The 27724-nt window shown below is 46.3% G+C and overlaps 1 protein-coding gene across 3 annotated transcripts in view; it reads left to right on the top strand.

Annotated features, from left to right (window-relative positions):
• PKNOX2 (PBX/knotted 1 homeobox 2) overlaps positions 1-27402 on the top strand; it is a 328938-nt gene extending 301536 nt beyond the window's left edge. For 2 of the 3 annotated variants that reach the window (XM_066639288.1, XM_066639290.1), the window contains 5 exons: positions 1953-2050; positions 7720-7839; positions 17279-17355; positions 19273-19469; positions 21227-27402. In XM_066639288.1, coding sequence (XP_066495385.1) covers positions 1953-2050; positions 7720-7839; positions 17279-17355; positions 19273-19469; positions 21227-21468 — 734 coding nt within the window. In that variant the 3' untranslated portion in view covers positions 21469-27402. The remainder of the gene's footprint in view (positions 1-1952; positions 2051-7719; positions 7840-17278; positions 17356-19272; positions 19470-21226) is intronic. The other variant, XM_066639289.1, reaches the window with a different exon arrangement.
• The last annotated feature ends 322 nt before the right edge of the window (positions 27403-27724 follow it).

Raw genomic sequence — 27724 nt, 5'->3', positions numbered from 1 at the left:
TTTTTAACAAAAATTTCTATATGCAAGTCTGATTCAGACATATGAAAACATCAAGTTGCCACACAACTCTAAATTTTCTTGTACAGGCATCCCCCCATATCCACAAGAGATAGGTTCCTGCTGCTACCACAGATACCCAACACTGTGGATAGCAGCAAACCCTATTCAAATCCCCCCCCCATCATGCTCATGACTGAAATAGCATTCTCTTTCAGACAAATGAAGGGGGGGCCTTATTTTCCATTAATGTTGTTGTGCTTCTTTCCTGTGATTGAGGGCTAGCTGAGGCTTATCCACTCCAGCTTTGGATGTAGCAAAGATTTTCCTTCACAAATCTCACTTGCTGCTCAAATGTGACTGCCTGTCTACCACAGCAATTTGGCCTTGCCCTCAACTGTAACATTCATGTTACAGAACTCCTGGCACCTGAAGTGATGCACCAAATGTTGCCCTCCCACTTGGAGAAGAACCAGTCTCGACCACCTCCTCCTCTTCCCATGCTTCCCCATTAGGAAAGGAAGTAAGGGAGAGTGGGCTAGTCTCTGAAGCCCAAGCTTACCATTCCTCTCCTCCACACTTCCTTTTCTGCCCCCCTTCCTTTTTGAATCGAAAAGGAAGGAGGGAACAGGAAGTGTGGAGGAGAGGAATAGTAAGCTAGGCTTTCGAGACACTCTAGAGTAGACCATCACTTTCGTCTCTCTACTTCCTCTTCTGCTCTATTCTGTTTTATGAATCCAGGATGGGAGGAGAGGAAGAGAGTGCAACACACACCTATCTGCTGTCTGGGACAACTGCCTTAGGGCCCAGTCCTATCCAGTTTTCCAGTGCCAGTGCAGCTGTGCCAGTGGGGCGTGCACTGGATCCTGTGGTGTGGAGGCAGTCAGAGAGGCCTCCTCAAGATATGGGAACATTTGTTCCTTTGCCTCTGGACTGCATTGTGGCTGCACCAGTGCTGGAAAGTTGGATAGGATTGGGCCCTCAGTTGCCACATGGACGGGATGGCCGTAACCATGTATCGAAGAACATGGAATATAGTGGTTCACAAGAGCCCTCCTTATCCATTTAATGGCATTTGGAGCTTTCTTTCCCAATCCTAGCAAAACAAAGATGAAGACAGATGTAAACACCTGGAGTGGGGTGAAAATGGCCTGACCACACATTCGCCTCCCCGAAATAACTGCTTTGGAATGCAGCAGAACTGTGTTCAAATCAATGCCACCACACTTACGGTCAAACCACTCATGGCTTTAAACTTGTTAATGAGGCCAATGGGTTTGTTTCTAACAAAGTGAATAGCAGTTGGCTTGTAAGCCTTGTAGATCAGGACCATGGCAGGCTGGGTGAGAGACTTTAACCTACTCCGTGCCATGGTCATGATTCAGATTGAGGGCCCCATACATTGCTTGAAAAGGAAAGATGCTCAATTCGGCACCAAATATATAGCACTTGTTAGCACATAGAATCTGGACTGGGACCACTGGATGGAGAGTAAAATCCCCACCATGGTTGAGGACCCTGATATAGCCATGACATAGCTGCTATTTGCTGAGTTATAAAACAATCCCATCAGCCCTTAATGCCACAAGTAGTTTGATCCGGAGAATGTTACTTCTACTCTTAAACTGCTAAGTCTGTCTTCTGTCTCAGGATGCCTTTTCATAGTAGGAATCTGTGAGGCTTCAAAAGAGATGGATGGTATTTTTTTTTTCATGCATCTCATGCAATAATTTTATCTTTACGTCAAGTAACAGGGGAAAGTTTAGATCCAGGATTTTCTAGTCAGCCTTGGCTACCTGTGAGTCCGAATCTTCCAGCTAAAGGAAGCCAATATTAGTATTGGCTTTCTCTGTAGCACTTCGGTTCAAGTAGATGAGGCTGGCTGAAACATGTTTGTGTCTATTGATGTCAGCTGTCTTCCTAAAACTCTGCTATGAAACATCTCTCTTTGCCAGGTGGAGCCCTTTACCAGCCTGTAACTATGGTAACGTCTCAGGGCCAGGTGGTAACCCAAACAATCCCACAGGGGGCCATACAGATCCAGAATACACAGGTGAGATGAACTGCATGATGAGAGACTGGAAAAAGATAATCAAAGCACCCGTTGATTTGGAAGCATTCGGAATGGATGTCAACCAGACTAAGCTGGTGTTAAGCCATTTCTGCCCAGTGTTGCATACATGCAACAGGGATCACATGTGTATACCTGTGGGCTGGGCAGAAATGTGTTCAACCTATCCTGCTATGAGGGAGACAACAGTATCAATCCCTCTGTTAGCAAACTCAGGTCTTGCATGCCGGCAGGATGATAGCCAAGGTAGGACTGAAGATGGAGGTTTCTGCAAAGAGAATGGAGGTTTCTGGTTTGCAGAAGTTAAGAACTTTCAAAAACAAACATCTTAAAGGGGACCAAAAAACAAATCACAAAACACTTTGCTTTGGGAGAGTTAAAGGTTTAGGGCACAATCCTTCCTAACCCACTTTCCAGCACCAACATAAAGGCAATGTAGCCCCGAGGTAAGGGAACAAACATTCCCTTACCTTGAGGAGGCCTCCATGACTGCCCCCCAACTGCAGGATGCAGCACATGCCCCATTGGCACAGCTATGCCAATGCTGGAAAGTTGGTTAGGATTTGGGCCTTAAAGTGAGATAGTCAAGATTCCTGGAGAGGCATAACACTCCTTCTTCTGGAAGGGAAAGAACTTCAATGTCCAAGCAACAATGTAAAATGCATTTTAAGGCAGATGGTGTAAAGTGGGAGACCACTTTAGTTACAAAGACAGACAGACACTGGGAGAAACATAGGTCTGCCTTTTCAATATGGAAGGCTCCAGACTGCAACTGTGTGATCCACTGACTTGAATGTTTAATAGGACTTATTCTTACTTGCATTCCACAACATTGCCACTTTGGGTGACAAAAAGTGAAAGATAGGGTATAAATCTCATTAAATAAATAATAGGTACACAAGAAGCTGTCTTCTACTGAGTCAGACTTTTGGTCCATCAGTTTCATTATTGTCAACACTGACCAGCCACAGCCCTCCAAGGCCTACCCAAAGATGCTGCCAGGGCTTGGGATCGCCTGCATTCAGCGCCACTGAAGAGCCATTCCTCTAACTTGCCCACTATATGATTATCGTAGATTGTCGATCTGCTCAGAGATGACAATGGGATGTGTGCAAAGATACCTCTATCACCTTCAACAGTTAAAAAAAAAACCAGTTTTCCATCTGTCTCCCACCTGGGAGACGTTTAAATCATTCTGAGAACCAAAAGGTCCTACCAGCATGCAGTATGAATAATGGGGATCTTACTTCAGTAGATAACTTGTCTTCCTGGCTACTTTTCCCCATCTGAGCGTGCCATGTGGAAATCCCTCCCTAGTTCTCGAAATGTGTCCCAGTTATTCTTCTCCCCCCCCTCGTTTTATCTTAATGAGAGGCAAACCACATCTCGCTTGCAACACAAACTTAAGAGCTTGCATTGATGTGCTGACATTTCTTCCTGAGTCAGCACTGATGGGAGTCCAACTGCACCCAATCAGTCTCAGAGCGCCTTTAAAAATCGCCCTGGTCCCCCCCACCCCCGCAATTGGGCATTTATTTTTATATTTTTTTATCCAGAAAGAAAAAGAGATGCATGGAAAAAGGCATAGTGACAGCCTTGTCGCATCCCGGCTTTCTCATCTCTTCCTCTCCCCCCTCTGAATGGGGATGAGGAGGTAAAAAACAAAAAAACCCCAACCTTCGTTCTTTTTAATGTGTAAAAGCTGTTGCTACCTCAGATCGTAGAGTGAAATTGATCAGATCTGTTGAATACAAGCAGGCTGGGAATATTGTGGCACTGACGGAGCCCCGGACAAGCTCTCCTAATGTTATTTCTGTATTGCCTGGGTAATGTATTCAGTCCAGGCCTTGCAGTACATCCCAAGCAGCACCTGGGGGAATCATTTATACCTGACACAAGGCTGCCATCCTGATGTTTAATTCATGCTGGAGAAATGTTTTTTATGAAGAACCTTAAAAAAAGGGGGTGTGTGTGTTTTTAAACTTGGCGTTGAAATTCCAGTTTCCTGCAACCTCATTAAAACTTTCCTCTTTCTGAGTCCCCAGATCTTTGCCTTGTCTTTTTTCTTTTTATCAGCTGTTGTTTTTTTTTAAAAAAAGATGCTTCTGTGCCATCCTGAGAATAATCCTACTGAGAATTGAACGTTTTTAAAACTGATTAATAGACCGAAGGCTATTGAACAACAACAAAAAAAACCCAAGCAGATTACAAGGGCTGCTTTTTTCAGCCTGTTTACTTGGAAGTAAAGCTCCACTTGAAATCACAGGGACCTTGGTGCAGTTGGCGATCACCTTGAGCTAGTGCATAGCCGTCCTTGGGTGGAGAACATAGTGTGTGAACTGGAAGTATATATGTGATGGTCACAGTCTGGAAGATACATTCTTTGTGCACTGATGTACGTGTGGTGTACATTTTTGTATCCTGGTTCTCTGTGTAAGGACAGCCCCACACAAACCCAAAGGGGATTGCATAGAGACTTCAGTCAATGTTGTACACCAAACCTTAATTCCACATGAATGCGTTAAACAAGGACTTATGGGGAGCCATTGCTAGCTGTGGTGCTGGGGTAGGCACCTTGAACTTGTGGGAGCTACCAGCCCAAAATGGTGATTTACGCAGAAGCCATTGCAAAATAGTAGCTTGCTTCTAAAAGAAGAGGATCTATCCTATATGCACCCCTTTCCACTCAGTCAAGGCCAACCCAAGAGCCCTCGGCACCTGAGACAACATGCTACTTCCACTCACTGCTCCTTCTACTTCCTGGATTGGAAAAGGAAGACAGGGATGAAGCAAAACAGGAAGTGTAGAGGAGAGTGCTGAGCTAAAGAACATAAGAACATAGAACAGCCCCACTGGATCAGGCCATAGGCCCATCTAGTCCAGCTTCTGTATCTCACAGCGGCCCACCAAATGCCCCAGGGAGCACACCAGATAACAAGAGACCTCATCCTGGTGCCCTCCCTTGCATCTGGCATTCTGACATAACCCATTTCTAAAATCAGGAGGTTGCGCATACACCTCATGGCTTGTATCCCGTAATGGATTTTTCCTCCAGAAACTTGTCCAATCCCCTTTTAAAGGCGTCCAGGCTAGACGCCATCACCACATCCTGTGGCAAGGAGTTCCACAGACCAACCACACACTGAGTAAAGAAATATTTTCTTTTGTCTGGTCTAACTCTCCCAACACTCAATTTTAGTGGCTGTCCCCTGGTTCTGGTGTTATGTGAGAGTGTAAAGAGCATCTCCCTACCCACTCTATCCATCCCCTGCATAATTTTGTATGTCTCAATCATGTGCCCCCTCAGGTGTCTCTTTTCTAGGCTGAAGAGGCCCAAACGCTGTAGCCTTTCCTCATAAGGAAGGTGCCGCAGCCCCGTAATCATCTTAGTCGCTCTCTTTTGCACCTTTTCCATTTCCACTATGTCTTTTTTGAGATGCAGCGACCAGAACTGGACACAATACTCCAGGTGTGGCCTTACCATTGATTTGTACAACGGCATTATAATATTAGCTGTTTTGTTCTCAATACCCTTCCTAATGATCCCAAGCATAGAATTGGCCTTCTTTACTGCCGCTGCACATTGGGTCGACACTTTCATCGACCTGTCCACCACCACCCCAAGATCTCTCTCCTGATCTGTCAGACAGCTCAGAACCCATCAGCCTATATCTAAAGTTTTGATTTTTTGCCCCAATGTGCATGACTTTACACTTACTGACATTGAAGCGCATCTGCCATTTTGTTGCCCATTCTGCCAGTCTGGAGAGATCCTTCTGGAACTCCTCACAATCATTTCTGGTCTTCACCACTCGGAAAAGTTTGGTGTCGTCTGCAAACTTTGCCACCTCACTGCTCACCCCTGTCTCCAGGTCATTTATGAAGAGGTTGAAAAGCACCGGTCCCAGGACAGATCCTTGGGGCACACCGCTTTTCACATCTCTCCACTGTGAAAATTAAAGCATTTTGCACAGTTGAGCAGCAGCAGCTAAGGCCAACAGAAGTCTCTCCCTGCCAATCTGCTGCCTAAGGCATTGCATCAGTTGGCCTTATGGTTGGGCCGTCACTGCGCTCAGTTCCCCAATCCCAATTCTAGCAGCATTGCAAGTGACCCACTAGTACTGTACAGGAGACTTTCAAACACAGCCAGTGTTCTCTTTTGGCTTTTTGGGTATGACTAACCTAATATCCAGCCAAACCCTGCAGACCTCAGTGCACCATGAGGAGCCAAATTTAACACTTTCACTTTCTTGTCTTTTCACACCAAAAATCCTTTCTTCCCCCCCCCCCCCCAATTGTCAAAATGGCCACTTGAGGAAAAATCACTTAGGGGTGCAATTTTGGTGGCATAAATGGCAGCAGAAGTATTGCCTCAGTCAGGGCTGGCCTTAGGAACTGTGGGGCCCAACTGGAAACATTTTTTGGGGTCCTGCTAAGCTCCCTGTTCTAAGCTTTGCCTAGTGATTCTATGCCCACCTTAATGCTAGTTAGTTCCCCCAGCTTGACTACAGCTAGGTCTGCCTATACCAGCAGGAAGGATACCAGTAGATGGCTTGCCTGTAAGTATGCAGGGTCCCACCTCTCCAAGCCGCAGTCCCTTTAGGATACAGCAGCAGCAACACCTCCACCACTCAGCAGTCTGTTAGATTAGTCCATTTGTTAGTCCATAGGTCAGTGCAGTTCAACCTTCAGTCCATCCATCAGAGTGCCAGTTCATTGTTCACTTACCAGTCCATGAATCAGTGTGCCAGAAAGTCAGTCCAATAGGTAGAGCCATGAGTCAACCCATAAGTCCACAAGCCAGTAGGTCAGTTTAGCCTAAAGTTCAGTCCATTTTTCCCAGCAAATCCCCTCCTCCACTCTCACTCCAACCCACACCCTCTCTCTGCATCAGGTGCTCCTTATATCCTATAATGGCTTGACTGCCTCTAGTGGCTGCAGCTGTGCAGCACAACCTCTGCTCAAAGCCCAGGCCTTAACCCTTAAAGGGGTCACTGCTAACACCACATCCTGTCTCCTCGCCAGATCTTCCGCAATTTCAATACACCAGGTTCACAGGGAAGGTCTGTAGAATCTTAGAGATATAAATAAAATGCCTTATAGACTTTATATCTCTTTGGCAGAATGGAAAGCAATCAAAATGTGTGCTTAAAAAGTGCATGTGAGTGAATGAACCAAATGGATCTAAGCAATATAAAATTGCATACAAGACTAGAGTAGATCATCCTAGCATGGAGAGGCCCTTAGGCACAGGGCCCAATTGGTTGGCTATAGAGCTGGCCCTGGCCCCACTCGTGGCATCCCAGACCCTCTCCATGGCTCTCAGAGGCTTTAAAACATGACTCCACTTCCTGCTTTAAGCCCCTTTGTTAAAAATAACTTGGAAGTCATGTGTAATTCGGTCCTCGGGCACAGGGTAAAGGCGACTGAATTTTTGTCGGTTCAATTCCTGAGTGCACATCACGGCTGCTCTTAAGTTAGTTTTGCTCTGACTGGTCTGAATAGCGCAACACCCTTAACACTCTCCAGCCTCACAGCACCGGCATGAAATCGGACCGACATTGTGAACCATGTCGCCATGGCAACCCCGGGCTCTTTTTCTCTACCTGCATTGTTGTTGAAGCTTTTCTTTCTCCTTCTCTGCCCTGTAGGTTAACCTGGACCTGACCTCTCTCCTCGACAGTGAAGATAAAAAGTCAAAGAACAAACGAGGAGTCCTGCCGAAGCACGCCACGAATATCATGCGTTCCTGGCTCTTTCAGCATCTTATGGTGAGAGAAGTCAACAAGTGCACCTGAGAGTTTGACCCAGCCGTTTTCAACCTTTTTTCATCTCATGGCACCCTGGCAAGGCACTCAAATTTTCACGGCACGACATCACTTGCTTTTGACAATTGTCAAGGCACACCACACTGCCGGTGGGGGGGGGGGGTTCACATCCCCCAAGGGCCCTACTAATAAATGACTTTCCCCCAAACTCCCACGGCACACCTGTGGACCATTTGTGGCACACCCATGTGCTGCTACACAGTGGCGTAGCTAAGGGGGGCCAGGGCTACAGGTGCCCCCTTAAGGGGTGTCTTCTCTTGCATCCCCTCCGCATGGACTCAAAAAGCAGTTGCGAGCTGCTCTGAGCAGCTAGCCGCATTTTCCATGGGGGAAAAAAGCAGTTGGCTTCTCAGAGCAGCATGTGACTGCTCCAAGTGCCCGCAAGTAATTGACGGTGATGTCATCATGTCACAGCAATTACTCACGGGTCAGGCACTTCCAGTGGGGTGATGTTCAGCATCATGGCCCTGGATGCCAGAGCGGCCAGCTACACCAGTGCTGTGGCACACTGGTTGAAAATTGCTAGACCCCTTGGAATCATTCTCTGTTAAGGAGAAGAAAAAGGCTGCCCAGTGTTTGCTGATAAAGTAGGTTGATAATCTGGACTAAGTACCAGCATCTGAACAGTCAGGCTTGGATGAAGGCAGCCCACTTCCACTGCCCACTTTGTGCTTTCTGCATGTGTGCAGCCAGTGCCTTCGCCTGGCCCTCCTCCTCACCAGGTGGGCATGGACAGGTAAGATGATCTGATCCAAAACCCACCCACTTCATTTGAGCTCCAGCACCACCTCTGTGTTGTCCTGTTAGAAATAAGCAAGATAGGCGAAGTATGCTGGGAGGCAGAGCCAGAACTTGAGTTAAGGGCGGGGAATAGGCTCTGCGTTGGAGCCCCAAGCTTTACCTCTTTTGGCCCACCCCAGCTATTTGCTCACCCCATGCTGGAAGAAGTGAGAGGTCACCACTGCCCTGATCCTCTCGTGTTCAGCAAGTGGGAAGGGGATTGGAGTGCTGACTGAAGCAGCTCAATGTGGGCAGGGGGCCAGAGGGAGGTGGAGGACAGACATGAGGGGGCACCTAATGACAAGCTGAACCTGCTGAAATTCCCTCTTCTGCTCAATGGTTAAAAGTCCAGGAGCACTGAAGTTGAAAGTTTGGCCACCCCTGGCAAAGACCATCCTGTAGATGACATCAGCACTATAGGAGAAACACCAGAGCTCTGCTCCCCCCTACTCACCCTCAATTACATCCCTGCATAGGACTGCTTTTAAATGTGCAAGCATCACTGGCAGAGGGGCCTCTGCACCCAGCTGTGGATCCCAAGTGCACGAAAGCCCTTGCATTTGCTCAAGCTGTTTCGCACCATTTTTTGTGTTATGTTGTAAACAGCATATGAAATATATGTCCATTCTACATGAAATACTACAGTTTCTAGAGAGGAAGAGCCCATTTGTCCTCCAACAACTTGTACTTACTTATTTAAGCAAAAATCTTGGAAAGAGAGAAAGGCACCAATATTTGGAAGTATAGTACTCTAAATCACAGATATTTTGGGCTCTGTCTGCCATCTAGTGTCCAACAGCGGAATGCCTATCAGATTTTCAGGATAACTTGTGTTCATCACACGTATACACCCCCAATCCTCTCTCCTTGTCAGCTAGACTAAGAGGCCTCTCGAGTCTTTAGTACAGTTGCTGTAACCCAGTGATAGAAGAATTCCCAGATTCCATCCTGGGTGTCTACTGTTTGGGCTAGGAAATATGCCACTCTAAACTCTGAAACCATGGGTGGGATCATGGTTGGCCTGATTGAGCACTAGATGAAAACCAAACAGCCAGCCCCTGAAGCCCCCTTTATGCTGGGAACAGGGAGAGGACTGTCACTGATCAGGACAATTGGCCTGCCCCACCCACCTCCGCCACTTGGGTTGTTCCTCTCCAACCCTTTGGATGCAGAGGGTTGAAGGGGAAGGACCATAATTGACTGAGGGGGAAGCAGGAAGTGCTGGCATGAAACTGACTTTTCTTGCATCCCTTACCCCTCAGCCAATCAGATCATTCCTCTCTACATCCAGAAGGTCAGAGAGGAACCCACCCACTCACTCCCCATCTTGCCAAAAACCAGGCAGCTAAATTGACAGTGGGGCGGGGAAATACTGGAGGGATGGCAAGTCTGGGAAGTTTCCAAGGGGCTCTCCCCTATTGCTTGACTGAGAACTAGGCACAATCTGGCCCCACCACTGGAGCGCCACTGTCAATCAGGGTAGACAGCAAATGAACAGCCTGGGACTCAGTCGAAGGTCACTTTGCTTGTTAGTGTTGATCTGACGCTTCCTGTTACAGTGCCCAGCGGGGAGCTGAAGATAAATATGATGAAAATAGAACTGAACATTACTATAAAAACATATGTGAATGACTGGGGGGGGGAGTAGAGTCTATAGATCCATTTTTAAATAAAAAAGCAATTAGTGCCTCTGACTGGGTGTCTGTAAAATGATGCAAGCCTGGAAGATATAATATTAACATGATTTCTTGTTGTGCATTCCTCCCTGTGGCTCATTGATTATTTTTGTGTGCCTGCTTTAGCCCATGGGACTTTTGTTTGAGGGTCTTCATTTTTAAGTTCATGGCAGTCAATTGCAACAGAATTAAAAGGCGTTTTTGGTAGATTTTCCAGAACTCCATTTTACACTGCAATTAATATAGATTTATGCAATTAGCACTGTTCAAAAGACACTCCGGGGCATTCTAGACATCTTGTCCCAATTATCCCTGAAGCTGGGGGTCTAGTTGAGATGCCATTTTTAATCTAAATGTTTTTTATGTGTTCGGATTTGGGATGGCAGTTGAGGAGCAAGCGTGTTCATTTAGCAATCAATCTGATGGCCTTCGTGTCGGGGCAGCCATCGCTCATTTCTCTAGCCTGCCTGTTCACTGGGCAGCCTATCCAAAGGAACATTTAAATGAGCTGCTTCACAACTCTGTGCTGCTATAAAAGTTCCATCAGTGTCAAAATGCTCCAAGAGAACGGTGCACTTTCATTTTCTTGTCCAATTGGTAGTGTTCTTATAATGTTTATTTAACTTTCACAGTTATTTACCTCCTCCAGGCTTCTCTGTCTCCTGTGATGCTCACAGCAACCTTGTGGAAGGCTGTCAGACAGTGATTGGCAGAAGGTCACCCAGTAAGCTTCATGGCTGAATGCAAATTTGAACCCCCAAGTCTTCCTGGCCCAAGGAAATCAAAACTTTAGATATAGGCTGATGGGTTCTGAGCTGTCTGTGACAAATCAGGAGAGAGATCTTGGGGTGGTGGTGGACAGCTCGATGAAAGTGTCGACCCAATGTGTGGCGGCAGTGAAGAAGGCCAATTCTATGCTTGGGATCATTAGGAAAGGTATTGAGAACAAAACGGCTAATATTATAATGCCATTGTACAAATCGATAGTAAGGCCACACCTGGAGTATTGTGTCCAGTTCTGGTCGCCGCATCTCAAAAAAGACATAGTGGAAATGGAAAAGGTGCAAAAGAGAGCGACTAAGATGATTACAGGGCTGGGGCACCTTCCTTATGAGGAAAGGCTACAGCGTTTGGGCCTCTTCAGCCTGGAAAAGAGACACCTGAGGGGGGACATGATTGAGACATACAAAATTATGCAGGGGATGGACAGAGTGGATAGGGAAATGCTCTTTACACTCTCACATAACACCAGAACCAGGGGACACCCACTAAAATTGAGTGTTGGGAGAGTTAGAACAGACAAAAGAAAATATTTCTTTACTCAGCGTGTGGTTGGTCTGTGGAGCTCTTTGCCACAGGATAAGGTGATGGCAACTGGCCTAGACACCTTTAAAAGGGGAATGGACAAGTTTCTGGAGGAAAAATCCATTACGGGATACAAGCCATGATGTGTATGTGCAACCTCCTGATTTTAGAAATGGGTTATGTCAGAATGTCAGATGCAAGGGAGGGCACCAGGATGCAGGTCTCTTGTTATCTGGTGTGCTCCTTGGGGCATTTGGTGGGCCGCTGTGAGATACAGGAAGCTGGACTAGATGGGCCTATGGCCTGATCCAGTGGGGCTGTTCTTATGTTCTTATGCCAACACTCTAACCCCGCAGTTTTCAACCATTATGCTGCAGCACATTGGTGTGCTGTGAATGGTCCACCGGTGTGCCACAGGAGTTTTGGGGAGGATCATTTACTAGTAAGGCCATTGTGGGATGTGAGCCCCCCACCAGCCGCATGGTGTGCCTTGTCAATTGTCAAAAAACAGATGGTGCACTTTGACAATTTTAGCTCTTTGTCAGTGTGCCGTGAGATGGAAAATGTTGGAAATCACTGCTCTAACCACTACATCACACTGACGGATCTGGTGACTGATTTGAACAGCCCTTTTTATATGAGGTAATTCTAGTCACATGTTTAGTGTGGGATTGTCACACTTTGTCCGCTCACTCTTTACTGGGGTGGGTTTTCACACCATAACCCTTACCCACCCATTTTTTGTCAACCTGTATTTTCTCCACGCAAAAATCATCACATTTATTAATGGAGAAAATATGACTTCTTGGAAAGGCCCTGTCCCTCGTGAACACCCACAACGCCTTAAGCAGTGGGAGAACGTAAAGATATCCTGTCCCAGCAGAATTGTGGTGTTCTAGCAGTTCCAGAACATAGTCCAGCATAGTGGCGCAAGCCCAAGCAGATTGTCCAGACCTCGGATAGCTCCAAGAGGAATTCGGCCAAGTGTGGATCTGCAAGAGTTTCAGCACCTCAGACAGCTCCAAAGAGAGTCAGGAGTTCAACCAGGCACAAGGAGGTCAGCCCCTCGGACAGCTCCAAGGAAGAGGCAGCTGGATACAGAATTCAGAGTAGGTTAAGATGTTGCCCCAGCAAAGTCTGGAGTCCACTGAGAGTTTGTATAGCAACTGCTATCTGTTAAAGTGGTTGGCCCCACCTCTTCCCTAGGGAAGCCTTTTGTGATTTAAAAGGCAGTGCAAGACTCGCCAGGTGTTTGGTCCAATAGCATCGTGGGAACTGTAGCTTAATTACAAGATTCTCCAGGGGATCATGACAGAGCCATCATGCAGGGCATAGGTCATGCAGGTCTGGCTCCTAGGGTTCTCTTTGCGCATGGGGTGGGGACATTCAAGATCTGTGTTGAGAAAATGTCCCTCCCTCAGTCTCTTTCCCCCGTAACTGGGGGATTCCCGGATTCTTTTCTTTTTTGGGGGGGGGGGGAGGAATGTTCCTGCAGGAATGACAGAAGACGAGGTCCTGTAGATGCACAGAGATCACAGGCATGTTTGTATGGGAGGAGGCAGATCTGGAGAGACCCCAGTGGCCATCCATTTAGAGAGCAATATAATGAATACACTTAAACCGAGGTCTTCACAGAACCTTGCCTGTTATATAGGCATTCTGCCTCAATCCTTTTGCATCAGTTCCTTAAATTCCTTAATCCTCAGTTTGCAGTCCTTGAGCTAGTGGCCTACAACAACAACTCCCCAAGTTCACTCTGTAATGGCTTAAACTGCCTGATGAGCATTTTTTTCTGCTTAGGCAGAAATAACCCATCAGGACAGAATCTTGCGGGAAGCAAAATTGCTCCAATATCACTTGCTATAGATTTTAGCTTAGAAGTTGTAGCTCCTTGCGGGGTCTTTAAACCAAGAGGAGCTTTTATTAAATCAGAGAACCTTTAAGCATGCATTACAAAAGTTGACTGGCTGGCTGGCTAGTTGACCAGAGCTAGGATCTGAGCAAGAAAAGGCCGCATCTGAGGCCAGACAGGTGTATGTTTGGACCGGTTCTGGCTGATTTGGGCCTTGTACCAGTGGAACAATGAGTCGCAGAGGAGGATGCATTGTAAGAAATCAAATTTCCCCTCTCCCATATTCCAACTGGACATCAGGAAAAAATTCCTGACGGGCAGGGCGGTTCGGCAGTGGAACAGATTGCTGAGGGAGATGGTGGACTCTCTCTCACTTGATATCTTCAAGTAGAAGTTCAACAAGCACCTGTTGGAGATGCTCTAGGAGGATTTCTGGAGGAAATCCAGAGGAGGTCTGGTCTAGAGGGTGGAGCCTCCGTTTGCCTGAAGATAACATCCGCAGGTCGCTAGTTTGAGGCTACCAGCACCGTGAATGGTGAGACCTTGAAGCAGCTGACAAGCCGAGCTGAGTTATTCCACCTGCTCTTTGGCGTGAGGGAAGAAGCGTCTTGGCTGCCCTCCATGTGAGAGATGAAGGAGCTGCTTGTCAGCTTGCATGGGAGGAAACTGGAGGCCAGAATGTGATACCAGATCAGAAAGATCCATCTGAAATGTTGTGGTTCTTGAAAGATAAAACCTTTCTTCAATTGTAAAAATCCCTACGGGGATTTAGAACAGCCTGCCTTTGTAAACCACCTTGAATGAAGTCTGAGGAGAAATCTGATGACCGAGAAAGGTGGTATATAAATACCTGTATTATTATTATTATTATTATTATTATTATTATTATTATTATTATTATTATTATTATTATTATTATTATTATTATTATTATTTCCTGCTACAGGCAGGGGGTTGGACTAGATGACTTATTAGGCCTCTTCCAACTCTATGATTCTATTATATTTAAGATAATATGGTTTTCTATATTCTATCTGCCAGCCTTGTGTCATTTTACAGACTCCCAATCTCCACACCAGTTTCCAGTATTCCAGTGATTCCTTGCTCTAGCTTTGTTAGCCGTTGCCACCATCAACTTAAATAAACTTGCATGGCAGAGTGATTAGTGTCAGACTAGGAATGGAGGGACTCGGTTTCAAGTCCCTGCTCAACCACGAAGCTCACTTAGTGATCTTGGACCAGCCTTTATCTCTCAGCCTAGCCTACGTAACAAGTTTATTGTGAGGATAAAAGGGGGGAAATCTTGTATACTGCTTCGAGGTCCTTAGAGAATGGCATGATAGAAAAGTTTCTAATATCAGAGGTAGCCCCAAGACCTTTGGATACCAAATACCTCTTCGTCTTCCAGTAAATAGAGCAGTATTATCATCTCACAAGGAAAAGAAGAACCTTGAATTGCCTTCAGAACTTTTTGTTCAGTTCTGAGGTGGTTGCAGTTGAGCAAATGCGCAGGTTATTTTTTTCCATCAGACTGTGGGTTGGAAGGGAGTCTGTGTCAGGATGTCCAAATAACACTTGTTTTACAATTGATAGACCAAAGCTTCAGATATAAGAATCTGCTCTGTGCCTACAAGCTAGAAAGTATAGATCAGGGGTGTCAAACATAAGGCCTGTGGGCTGAATATGGTCCCCAGAAGCTCTTTATCCTGCCTCTGCGGTAATTGGGCTCTCCCAGCACCACCCTTTCAACAGTGCCCCTTCTACCAAGACTCTGGAAGGGAGAGACAGAAGGAGGCCTCAGAAGGCAAAGAATGCTACAGAGGACAGGAGAGACCAAAAGGGATGAGAGAAGGCGATGCTGCCAAGGTATTGGGAGAGCCCAATTATCACAAAGACCACCCTTTCCACAGCATGGCTTCTACTGAGGTGTCACAGACCACGTCTCGGCTCCTGAGCTGCAGCAGAAGTGGCACTGTTGAAAGGGTGGCCCACATGATAATTGGGCTCTCCTATATCTTGATCAAGGTTTGCCTGTCTTCTCTTCTGTCATTTGCAGTAATGAGTTCCTAAGTTTTAAAAGTGCTTTTTTTCTGGTCGTGACCAGCTTAATAACATCACTTCCTGCTTTATGACACCACTTTTGACCCTCAGCAGGCATCATGAATGCTATTTGGCCCACAGTATGAAACAAGCTTGACACTCCTGTTCTAGGACTCCTGAGATCGAGGACTCTCTCCCTTTAATGCAGGGCACTGCTCTCGTTCCACATGTTCCCCCTCTTCCTATTCATAGTGTTGTGACACCACCAGGCCTGTGATGCAGAAATCTTAGGTTTTCTCAGTCCTAACATGAAAAGGTAAGGGGAAAGACAATGGAAGAAGAAAGGGGCTTTTGCAATCAGGATCATCAAAGCTCCTAGTTTTGCCTCAACTTGTGGATCCTAGATACTATTGCTGGGACCAGTTGCAGCTTCAGTTGAAAAGGAAAATGGAGATAAGATTCAGAAGTTCTGTGCTGAGCTGAGCTGTCAGTCCATCCTCTAGTTGTTATGTAGCCAGTGAGGCTGCTAACAGTTCATCTTCTAAGCCAGGTGTGCCCAAACTCTGGCCCTGGGGCCACTTGCGGCCCTTGAGGACTCTCAATACGGCCCTCAGGGAGCCCCCAGTCTCCAATGAGCCCCTGGCCCTCCAGAGACTTGTTGGAGCCCCCACTGGCCCGACACAGCTGCTCTTAGCGTGAGGGCAACTGTTTGACCTCTTGCGTGAGCTGTGGGATGAGGGCTCCTGCCATTGCTTGCAGTTTCACGTCTGTGATGCAGCAGAGGCAGCAAAGGAAAGGCCAGCCTTGCTTTGTGCAAGGCCTTTTATAGGCCTTGAGCTATTCATTCATTCATAGAAGTTCATCTTTAATATATTCATTTATGTATACTTATGTAAATTTATTCACATTTTAAATGTAAATTAATTCTTGTTTTCCCCTGGCCCCCGACACAGTGTCAGAGAGATGATGTGGCCCTCCTGCCAAAAACTTTGGACACCCCTGTTCTAAGCCTTACACTCAGTATCAAACCAACTCACTCCTACCCTCTGCTGTCCAAGCTGTAGAATAACCTGCTTGTTGGAAATCGTAGAATCAACTTTCATAGAGCTTCTTATAGGTCGCTGCCACACTGAGTCAGACCATTGGCTAATTTAGCTTAGTATTGTCACTGCTGCCTGGCAGCAGATTTAGGGAGTTTTTTTCAACTCTGTCTGGAGATCGAACCTGGGATCTTCTGCATGCATGCTTCCCCACGGAGTTATAGCCCCTCCCCATGCTTGCCCCCTGAATGATGTCATTGTGCTAAATGTTATTATAAACATTTTTTTAAAAAATTATCTCCTTTTTCTCCATAATCCTCTTCATTTGGGACTGACCATATTTAGTTATGAACATTCTTATATTGAACATTCTCTGGATCTGAACCAGAGTCTCCAGTTTTTCCAGGCATAAGGAGGAAAACACTGGAGCCATTTAAGAGAGCAGGAGGCCTTGAGGCAGCTGAGGATATAGCAAAGGGCACGGAATGCTTCTCCTTTATGCAGCAAGGACAGAGATCAGGACACCCCCTGAATACAATCCATTTTTGCTGAGTCTTCAGTTCTTTGCTGCGGCTGACAGTGGAAGAGGACACAAGCTGTGTCTCCAATCTCCTCTGACAGAAAGAGCGCTGGATAATCCCTGTAGTAGCATGCCCTGCAATGACAATGTCCCCTTTCTCTCTTTTCAGCACCCTTACCCAACAGAGGATGAAAAAAGGCAGATAGCCGCCCAGACAAACCTCACACTCCTGCAGGTCAACAACTGGTGAGTACATCTGGGTTGGGACTGTAGCCAAGTAAGAGGAGACCAAATCAGGTCTGAAATGTCTATGCCGTTCCAAAAAGGCACTTCTCTAAACGTTGCCCTGATTTATGCTGTACTGACTTATCTCTACCCCGGCTCAGGTTTCTGTATTTTAAGTGGAGTCTGCACAGTTCTGCCTGACCCATCTCCAAGGAATGCTGCTGACTTTGGGGGCATTTTTCATCCAGTTGGGAGAGAGGTCTGGCTCATCCATGCAGCCAACTGAGGCAGTCATCTCAGGTGGCAGATTAGGGGGCGCCCACTTCCGTCTACCTGTATGACTTTCCTATCCAAGGTGTGCTGGTGCATTGCTGCATATGGAGAGATGAGGCTTTCATGCTGCTTCAGGCAATGGGAAATCCTGGACTGGCTTAGAATTCAATACACTTGGTTTATGGTCTGGTTGTTCTGCAATGACTTAGGCCTGGCCTTACACCTGGCATATAAAGATATCACCAGAGGCTCTGTGGCAGATGCTGTCTCATTTGGAGAGGCAGTTGACATAGACTCACAACAGGGCCTACTCTGTTGTGGCACAGAGTAGTAGTTGTTGCTTCCTGTTGTTGCTTCCTATGGCAGTCAGGACTTCCCTTTCTGTGCAGGCATTCTTAAGAGACTTTTTTGTTTTAGTGGGCCTTTGACTGATCTGTTTTCTGGTCTGTGGGTTTTTGTCAGCTCAGTTGTGCCGTATTCAGTGTTCCCTTTGAGGCAGTGAGCCACCTTGAGCTTTCTGGTTGGGTTAGGAAAGGCAGGATATAAATATATTAAAATACACAAAATAAATAACTCCCCCACTCTGTGTGAGATGGGGGGAGAAATGGGTGAATGGGGGGGGGGTTCACCAGTGGTGACATCAGAGGTTGACCAAGTTGGGCAGACAGCAAGCGTTTGTGGCCATCAGAGAACGCACCTGGACAGGATGACCTCTGAAATATCAGTGCTGGTGGCACTAGTAGCATTCAAAATGCAGGGTGGGCGTATATGTGTAGGGCTTTGTCCCAGGGCCCCAGAAAACTAGTCTCGCTGGTTTTCACTTTTTTCCTGCCCACCAATTCTCTATGAAGGTCCAGCCACTGACCATATATAGCCCTTGTTTTCCACAGCCAAGAAAGACCCAGCTAAGGCTAAAATAGCCTCCAGAGAGCTTGCAGATACAGTGGGCCTGGGAAGCAGGGCCAACCTCAGGAGCTGTAGGGCCCAATTGGAAACATTATTTTGTGGGGCCCAGGTTCACAGCCAAGGTCTGTAGAATTTTAGAGCTATATAAAAAAAATTTGATAGACTTTTGATATCTATGGTAGAATGGAAAGCATTCAAAATGCGTGCTAAAAAGACATTTGAGTGGACTACATAGATCTAAGCAAATTTTAATATAGAATTGCATACATGTAAGCCTCGTACAAGTTATCAAACAAAATGTGTAGATTACCTTTGAAAAGTAAATAGTATAATTAATTAACATACTATGTAATTCAAGTACAGTGAAAATTTCAAGTCTTAAAAAACAACACTGATTTTTTTCCAGAATTCAGAAGAAAATTAAAATTGATGCTGTTCTCAATAAAACCTGCAATGCGGGGTTAGATGTCCATTGCACTGTGGTGTTGTGGGTATGTGACAAGACTGGAATAGACTACCCTAGCGCAGGGGACCCTTAGGCACAGGGCTCGGTTGGACCAATTGGCTTAAAGCCAGCCTTGCTGGGAAGCATCCAGAAGCCTTTCTTCTTCAGGTTCTCCTGTGCAAAAGTCCCACCTTGTCGTCCTTGTATACAGCTCTCCAGAATTTGGTTGATGCATGATCTGACCACATGAGGGCGCATTTGGAAAAGAAGTGTAACCTCTGCAAAAATGCTTTTTTTTTCCTCCCCACGGCAAGGTTTATCAATGCCCGGCGACGCATCCTGCAACCCATGCTTGATGCAAGCAACCCTGACCCAGCCCCCAAAGCCAAGAAGATCAAATCCCAGCACCGGCCCACTCAGAGATTCTGGCCCAACTCAATTGCAGCAGGAGTCCTGCAGCAACAAGGAGGAAATCCTGGCACAAACCCTGATGGTAAGAGTTGGCGCTCAGGTATGACATTTTAAACCCTCACTTCATACTCATCAGATACTTTGTGGAAATAGTTCTAAAGCAAACTGTCTCTTTAGCATTGACTTGAGTCCGACCAAACCCCAACCATATAGTTATGAACCCAGGACTTGCTACTGACTTGTTTTCAGTTTTGCTACTTTGAAGGCACATTTTCCAGAACATTTTGTCTGCTACAGTACTTTGGAGCATTGCCAAGATTTCCCGGAGTGTGTTTCAGTGTGCCAATTTGATTCCCACAGGGCACTGGCCAGGTCTATCAATGTGTTTTCTAAATCTCCCTATAGTCCTACATTCCAGGAGAAGGCAAAAAGTAGCCACAAGCTCCATAGGCAAGGAAGTTTCTTTCCCTTTAGTGATATTCTCACAAAGGAGCCCCAAGAATCCCAGAATCCCTTCAACTCAGTTGAGAATGACCTACCTAGAAATGGCTTATGTTGTATTATCTCTATCTCTTTTTTTCTCTTATGAGAAAAGGCTACAGCATGTGGAGCTATTCAGTCTAGAAAGAAGGTGCCTGAGGGGGGACATGATTGAGATGTATAAAATTATATATGGGATGGACAGAGTGGAAAGAGGGATTTTTTCCCCTCTCACACAACACCAGAACCAGGGGACATCCACTAAAATTGAGTGTCAGGAGTGTTAGAACAGACAAAAGAAAGAATTTCTTTACATTGCATGTAATTAAGCTGTGGAACTCCTTGTCCAAGGATGTGGTGATGGCATTTGGCCTAGATGCCTTTAAAAGGTAATTGGATACATTTATAGAGGAAAATTCCATCATAGGTTACAAGCCATGATGGGTATATATGCAACTTCTGGTTCTAGAAGGCTACCTCAGAATGCCAGATGCAAGGGAGTGGCAACAGGGTGCAGGTATGGGTTAAGTCAGAATGCCAGATACAAGGGAGGGCACCAGGTTGAGGTCTCTTGTTATCTGGTGTGCTCCCTGGGGCATTTGGTGGGCCGCTGTGAGATACAGGAAGCTGGACTAGTTGGGCCTATGGCCTGATCCACTGGGGCTGTTCTTATGTTCTTAACTACAATTCCCAGGAAGCCTTGCAGGTCTCTTGTTATCTGGTGTGCTCCCTGGGGCATTTGGTGGGCCGCTGTGAGATACAGGAAGCTGGACTAGATGGGCCTATGGCCTGATCCAGTGGGGCTGTTCTTATGTTCTTAACTACAATTCCCAGGAAGCCTTGCAGGTCTCTTGTTATTTGGGGTGCTCCCTGGGGCATTTGGTGGGCCGCTGTGAGATACAGGAAGCTGGACTAGTTGGGCCTATGGCCTGATCCACTGGGGCTGTTCTTATGTTCTTAACTACAATTCCCAGGAAGCCTTGCAGGTCTCTTGTTATCTGGTGCGCTCCCTGGGGCATTTGGTGGGCCGCTGTGAGATACAGGAAGCTGGACTAGATGGGCCTATGGCCTGATCCAGTGGGGCTGTTCTTATGTTCTTAGGTATCTTGTTGTCTTGGGTGCTTCCAGAGGCATTTGGTGGGCCGCTGTGAGATACAGGAAGCTGGACTAGATGGGCCTTTGCCTGATCCAGCAGGGTTATTCTTATGTTATCTCTGAAGTTCAGCCAGAGTCAGATCTTTCTGAGAGATGTAGGTCATTCAGAGCTACTTGGAAGAAAGTAGAACAACAAAGCACCACAAATAATTAAAGCACCGCATTCTCTGGTGCTAAACAGAACTCCTGGTGTCTCACGTCAGCTGTTGCTTTTCCTTTGAGGTTCCCTCAATATGGACAACCTACAATCCCTCTCCTCTGACAATGCTACCATAGCTATGCAGCAAGCCATGATGGCAGCTCACGATGACTCGCTCGACGGGACAGAGGATGAGGAGGACGATGAGATGGAAGAGGAAGAGGAGGAGGAGGAGGAAGAGGAGGAGCTGGAGGAGGATACAGAGGAGCTCCAGACGACAAATGTTAGCGACCTTGGCTTAGAGCACAGTGACTCATTGGAGTAGCAAACTGTGGTCAGTGGAGGAGCAGATGCCTCCTGAGAAGCAGGCCTGATTCGTTGGCCTGAGAAACTGTGGAGAGAGCTGAATTTTAATATACGAGCCCCTCATCCCTTCAGAGACATAACTTCAAGGTCAGCGACAACCCCTTTACCAAGTACTGCTTACCTGCTCTCAGTTGCAGGACCGGACACAAGTGCACATGGAAGAGACCCATCAAAAATGTGCATGGCAATTATTTAAGTGAAGGACACACGTTTACAAGGCACACATTGTGGCCAGTTTTTTTTCTGTTTGTTTTTTTTCCTTTGTTTTTGATAATAACAAAAAAAAAGTGTTTTTAGGGTAAGCTGTTTTTCTGTATGACTGAATGTTTTATGGATGTTCTAATGCCTTTTTTTGTGACATGCAACCTGAGAGGCAAATCTGTTTTCATTTTCACAGCTTTTATGAGAGATTTATAGATGCAAAAAGAGAGAGAGAGAGAGAGGAGAGATTGGTGGTTTTTACATAAAGAAAAAAGAAAACTAAAAGACTGTAATGATTATACATATCTAGATGTAGAGATAAAAGGAAAAATCAAAAGTTTGCAAATTTTAAAAAATGAATGTTGGGAAAGATTAAAGCTGGACCCAGTTAGGCTCCTGGTTGACGGTGGTGATTGGAGTCCAAGTCTCCAGGATTTCATTGGGACAGACTCCAAATCCCAAGAGGGGCCCATGCTTTGTGGCAATGTGATGAAGGGTAGCGCACTATGCTAGGAGACCAATTTGCTAAGGGAACGGAAGAGATTTTAGCCCTTGGAATTGAGTCTCCAGGTTTGTTCCCCTACTGCAGGGTTTGGGGTCTGGTAACCCTGCAAGAAAGCCCCTGAATAATTATGTTAATTGTTTAGAGGATCATATGTCGAAAAGTGTATGGCTTTATACGTCTGTTGAGTGTGAACAGGCTCAGATTTCCAGATGTTTGCAGGTTCACAAGCAAAGCGAGAGAGAGACCAGGACTGGCTTAGGGAAATTCACAGAATCCCAAATGAAGAAAAAAATGTCTGCAGCTAAGTGGAATTGCTCCTCAGATGGTGAGATAAATGCCCTTTTTTTGTTATTTCTTATCCCTAGAAATGCCCTGTTTTAATCATGTAAAGTTCTCAGCCTGGCCATGAGGTGGGGGGGGGCACCACCTCTGTCCACCGAAATTCACTGCTCCCCCTCCTCTCTCTCCCTGAATTTGAAATAGAAGAAGTGCAGAGGAAAGGACAGCAGTCTCTTCCTCCACACTCCCTCTTCCTTTCTGAACCTGGGCAGCAGCAGTGGAAAAGGCACAGGCTGGAGTGCCACTGGATGAGCATGGGTGCCATCTGATGCACTGCCTCAGGTGCCAGGAGGACCTGACCCTGCCCTGTCCTCCCTGCCGCCACCACCTCAAAGCTTCCACATCCAAAGGTCTCCAAGAAACAACATTTAGCTGGATGCATTTTATACTGCAGGGCTTGGATTTGGTCTAGAATCACTTCTCCTCTTGTTCCTCAGTCACAGGTGATCCCAAGGGGCAGGGCATGAATCTCAGTAGCCACATGACCAGTGGAGGTTGCATTAAATCTCCCCGTGCCACAACTGTTGCTTACACGGTGCTCCAGCTGTGTTCAGGAGCTCCCCATGTGAATTGCATTTGTTTGGCCATTTGTAACATTATAAGAGGGAAATAAATCAGTTGAACCATGTAGTCAGCTGCTTTAAAGGAACAGTTTGCCTTGCAGTAGCACTTTAAAGCTACTTCCGTGTGGCAGCCATAACAAGCCCTAGCCTTAAGGGAGGCTTCTTGTGTCCAAAGCTTCCCCCCCCCCTTAAGACTGTGGTATGTCACAGCCATTTGAATGGGCTTTCCTGGAGCACAGTCCTACGCATGTCTACTCAAAAGGAAGTCCAATGGTACTTATAAGAACAGCCCCACTGGATCAGGCCATAGGCCCATCTAGTCCAGCTTCCTGTATCTCACAGCGGCCCACCAAATGCCCCAGGGAGCACACCAGATAACAAGAGACCTGCATCCTGGTGCCCTCCCTTGCATCTGACATGGCCCATTTCTAAAATCAGGAGGTTGCACATACACATCATGGCTTGTAAGCCGTAATGGATTTTTCCTCTAGAAACTTACTCCCACGTAAGCCTGAATAGGATTGTAGTTAAGCTAGAAATATATCTGTTAGATCTGGGCATTACTTTACAGAGTGAACAGTGATGTCTTCACTCTGGGCACCACCCAGCCTTGATGCTTGCATGCATGGGCTTCCTTGGCCCTTCATGTCAGAGGACAGGTTTCAGAGCTAAGTCCAGCAAGGTGGTATATGGAGCTAATCCTGATGCTGCCTTTACCATTGAGAAGACTATAGCATCTGTGTGTTCTTCCAGGAGCGGGGAAGCATGTGATGCTCCTGTGAGCTTGATCAGGCATAAAAAAAAAAAAAAGAAGTTGGCTCTGACAGTGGTGTAGAAGTGGACAGCATTAAAAAGGCTCCTCTTGAGGCATGGAGTCTCGTTAAAATTAGCTCATTGGAAATGCGGAGGCCAAGTGTGGAAATCATTTTTTTTCCTGCTTCTGAATCCCTCATATGGAGGTTTGCCCTACAACTGGACTGTACTGAGGGATTAGGTGCCAATGAAGGGAACCTCAGAAAATGCCCTACACACTGTGTATCACTGCCCAATGCATTTTGCAGCAGGGAGTGGTTCTGAGCTGTCCCCTGATGCAGTAGTTCTCACTCATTTAGCACCAGGACCCACTTTTTAGAATGAGAACCTGTCAGGACTCACCGGAAGTGATGTCGTGACCGGAAGCGACATCATCAAGCAGGAACATTTTTCACAATCCTAGACTGCAATCCTACCCACACTTACCCAGGAGTAAGTCCCATTTACTATCATTGTTAAAAGAATATATATAGTAGCTTGTTAAAAGTACAGATCTGTAATATTTTCCCAAATGCAGTCGCATACCATGGCAGCATCAAGTCTAATATGTTAAAAATAAAATATTGAAATGAATGGGGACCCACTAGAAATTGGCTCGCAACCCACCTAGTGGGTCCTGACCCACAGTTTGAGAAACACTGCCCTGATGAATCCAGTTCAGTTGCTCCTGCAGAAAAAACATCTGACTCTAAACACCTTCCTAGTCAGGACACTTCTGGGGGTTCCCCCCTTCTCATTGTTCTTGAGCGCTCATCCTCTCTTCTTCAGATGCCAGCGCAACCATTCTTCCAGTCCAAACCTTTTATGTGGTTCCCTTTACGTGCGCTGGGACCAGTTGGCACCTCAAAACAGTACATCTCCACTTGCATCTTCACAGGTGGTGTCTGTAGAAAGGGGTTGGGCATTGCCAGCCATCTGGATCTATTCTATGCAATTACCCCAGGAATTTCTCCCAGAAGGACGCGTAGCTTCCGTGTCTGGAACAGCGTCTCCTACTCATTTCAGTGGAGGAAACCAACATGCGCAAATACATGTGCCACCTGCTTTACAATTCATGTGCATTCACATGCTGACAGAAGCATCTTTGCGCATACATGGATAGTTCCATGCAGGTGCATGAGTTAGTGTGCACCTATAGCACTGATTACTCCATAACGAAACAGTAGGGAATTGTACTAGTGAGGAGGCACGGGCAGAACAGAAGCCCTTTTTCCTGGCAACTCCATTTTGAACGCTGCCATTCAGACCACTGGCCCAGCTCGATCCCACCATCACACCCCACTGCAGTCAGGTAGAAAGAGATAAGACACTAAGGGCGCAATCCTAACCCCTTATGTCGGTGCTTTCCAGCACTGGCATAGCAGTGCCAATGGGACATGTGCTGCATCCTGCAGTTGGGTGTCATCCTCTGTGAGTGAGGCCGCTTCAAAGTAAGGGAATGTTTTTTTTTCCCCTTGGAGCAGCATTGGCCTTATATCACTGCTGGAAAGTACTGGCATAAGGGGTTAGGATTGCACCCTAAGGTTCCAATCTTATGCACACTTTCCTGGGAGTAAGACCCCCCCCCCTTGAGTTCAATGAAACTTACTTCTGAATAGATCTGCATATGTGTGTGCTGTAACACAGGCTGATTTCTCCAGAGCAGGTCTGATTGATGCTCTTCAACCTGTCATGCAGGTACACCATGCAGCATAAATGTTAGTCTGTTTACTTGGAAGTCAGTCCCACCTCATTCAATTACTCCCCGGTAAGCATGCTTCAAATTTTCATAGTGTTGCAGTGTATGGGGTGATTGATGCAATTTCATTTGGCTTCCACAGGTTCCAATGCACATCAGCCAAGACAGATCACGTTTTGGGAAAGCTAATTTCATAGCAGAAATGAGGACCATCTGGGTAGGTCCTCTTAAAATTCACTGCATGGTAACTCTGATCCCATGGGGAGCTGGTCTTCTTTAACCTTGGGCCCTGGTGCACGCACGCACACACGCACACACACCCCAATTCCCCAGATTTTCAGACAGAAACAGGTGCTGCACCGGATGTTGCGCAATCTCACATTGCCAGTTTCTTGTATGGTTTGAACCATCATGGCACAGTACAGTCACCACTCTGGAAATGACATGCTAGGAGGGATTAATCTCTCTCAGCAGAAAGACATTGCTCCCTCCTCCCCAGATTTCTCCTTTTGGTGCCCTTTCCTGCCTCCACCCAGTACAACATGAGAAAGAGCGACGAGAGAGAGAGAGCTCCTAAATATTGCCCCCCATTGTCACTTGACCATATTATTGCTTTTCTCCCTTTGTACATTGTGCTCAGGAAAAAAAAATATCCAGTGTACAAAAATGGTTACGTTGATCAGCTTGAGAGCAATGGTTGTGGGGAGAGGGGGCGCTCTGGATTAGCAACTAGTTAAGTTTCCCTGACATGAATGTACTTTTTTCCCTGGAAAAGCTGATGTTTAATATGTTGATAGAGATGTCAGACTCTGGTCTTATTTATAATCAGTGTTATTCAATCAACCTGTTTTGGACTTTGTTTTTGTTTTTGTTTTGTTGGTTTGTTCGCTTTTGCTTCCTTTGAATGCCACGATGATGGCAAAACTTATCTTGACAAAGTGAACAGAGGCAAGGCAGAAGGCTTTGTTTTTTTTGAGTTTGTCTTCCTTGGCCGTAGGAAACCACATGTATGCCAGGCAGCATCTATCCCACTCTGCTCATGGTTTGTGCACCTTCCTTGATGCATCAGCCAAATGAATCCTGAACGTCCGAGATCCCATGTTCATGTTTTGTTACCCCCTCTGAAAGTTTTACCCGTCTCCAGAGCCAGCCCATCCATCAGGCAGACTGGGACTGTAGCTCAGGCAACAGATTGGTGCTGAGTCCCCTGTCCACTCACACTTCTCCCACTCCCTAATGTTGTAAAGGGAGAGGGGAAATGAGAGGAAGTGTTGAGAAAGTGTGAGAGCAAGTGTGGGGGGGGGGGGAGAGGAGAATGGTGGATTTGAGAGCATCTCTGATGTTCTTCCACACTTCCTCTTCTGCTCCACTCTTCAAATTTAGGGAGCTGGAGGAGGAAGAAGAGGCAGCTGGCACACCTGCCAGTACCCCTGGTACTGGGTAAGATGGGTAAGACTTTTGGCGTGCTTCTTCAAGGCACCAGGAGGCCTTGGGCTGGGCCGGCTTGTCTGGAATAACTTCTTTCTTCTCTCTCGCAAAGCACAGGTTTCAATTTTGCTCCTTCTTTTGGCTCTTTGAGGAGTTGAGAGGTTTAAATGACTCACTTTACATTAAGGGTTGAATCAACGATAATTCCTTGGGAATGTATTGGAATATCAGTGGGCATAAGGGCCCGTTTTGAATACTGATATGGCATGAATGTAATATGTAATTTCATAGGAAAAATTCATTGTAATTTAGTATTGATTCATGTCCATTTATTATAAAGTGCTACCAGATGAGGTTTTTTCCAGCTGTATTTTATTGTGAGTTTATTTATATGTTCTTGTTATACAGAGGAGTAGGAATAAAGACTCAGTAGAAACCCAAGTCCATTGAGGGGACCCTGGTTACCTAAGTCACAGCGTGGACTTCCCAAAGCTGTTAGGTTCTGTTCTCAAAGCTCATGGTCATGATTCCCGTTCCAACTAGCAGCTGAGTCCCAGACCCTGATCCTGAGAAGAACCCTTCCAACAGGGCTCCCCAGAGATAACACCTTCAGAATCTAAGCTTCCTGGAAGAACTGGATCCTTCCATAGCAGGCATTTCATGCTCTTTGCTCACCAAGAACAGGTAA

The sequence above is a fragment of the Tiliqua scincoides genome, chromosome 11, assembly GCF_035046505.1.
Source record: "Tiliqua scincoides isolate rTilSci1 chromosome 11, rTilSci1.hap2, whole genome shotgun sequence".
NCBI lineage: Eukaryota > Metazoa > Chordata > Lepidosauria > Squamata > Scincidae > Tiliqua > Tiliqua scincoides.
Note: the sequence above shows the minus strand (reverse complement) of the source record. Positions and strands in the feature narration are given on the sequence as shown.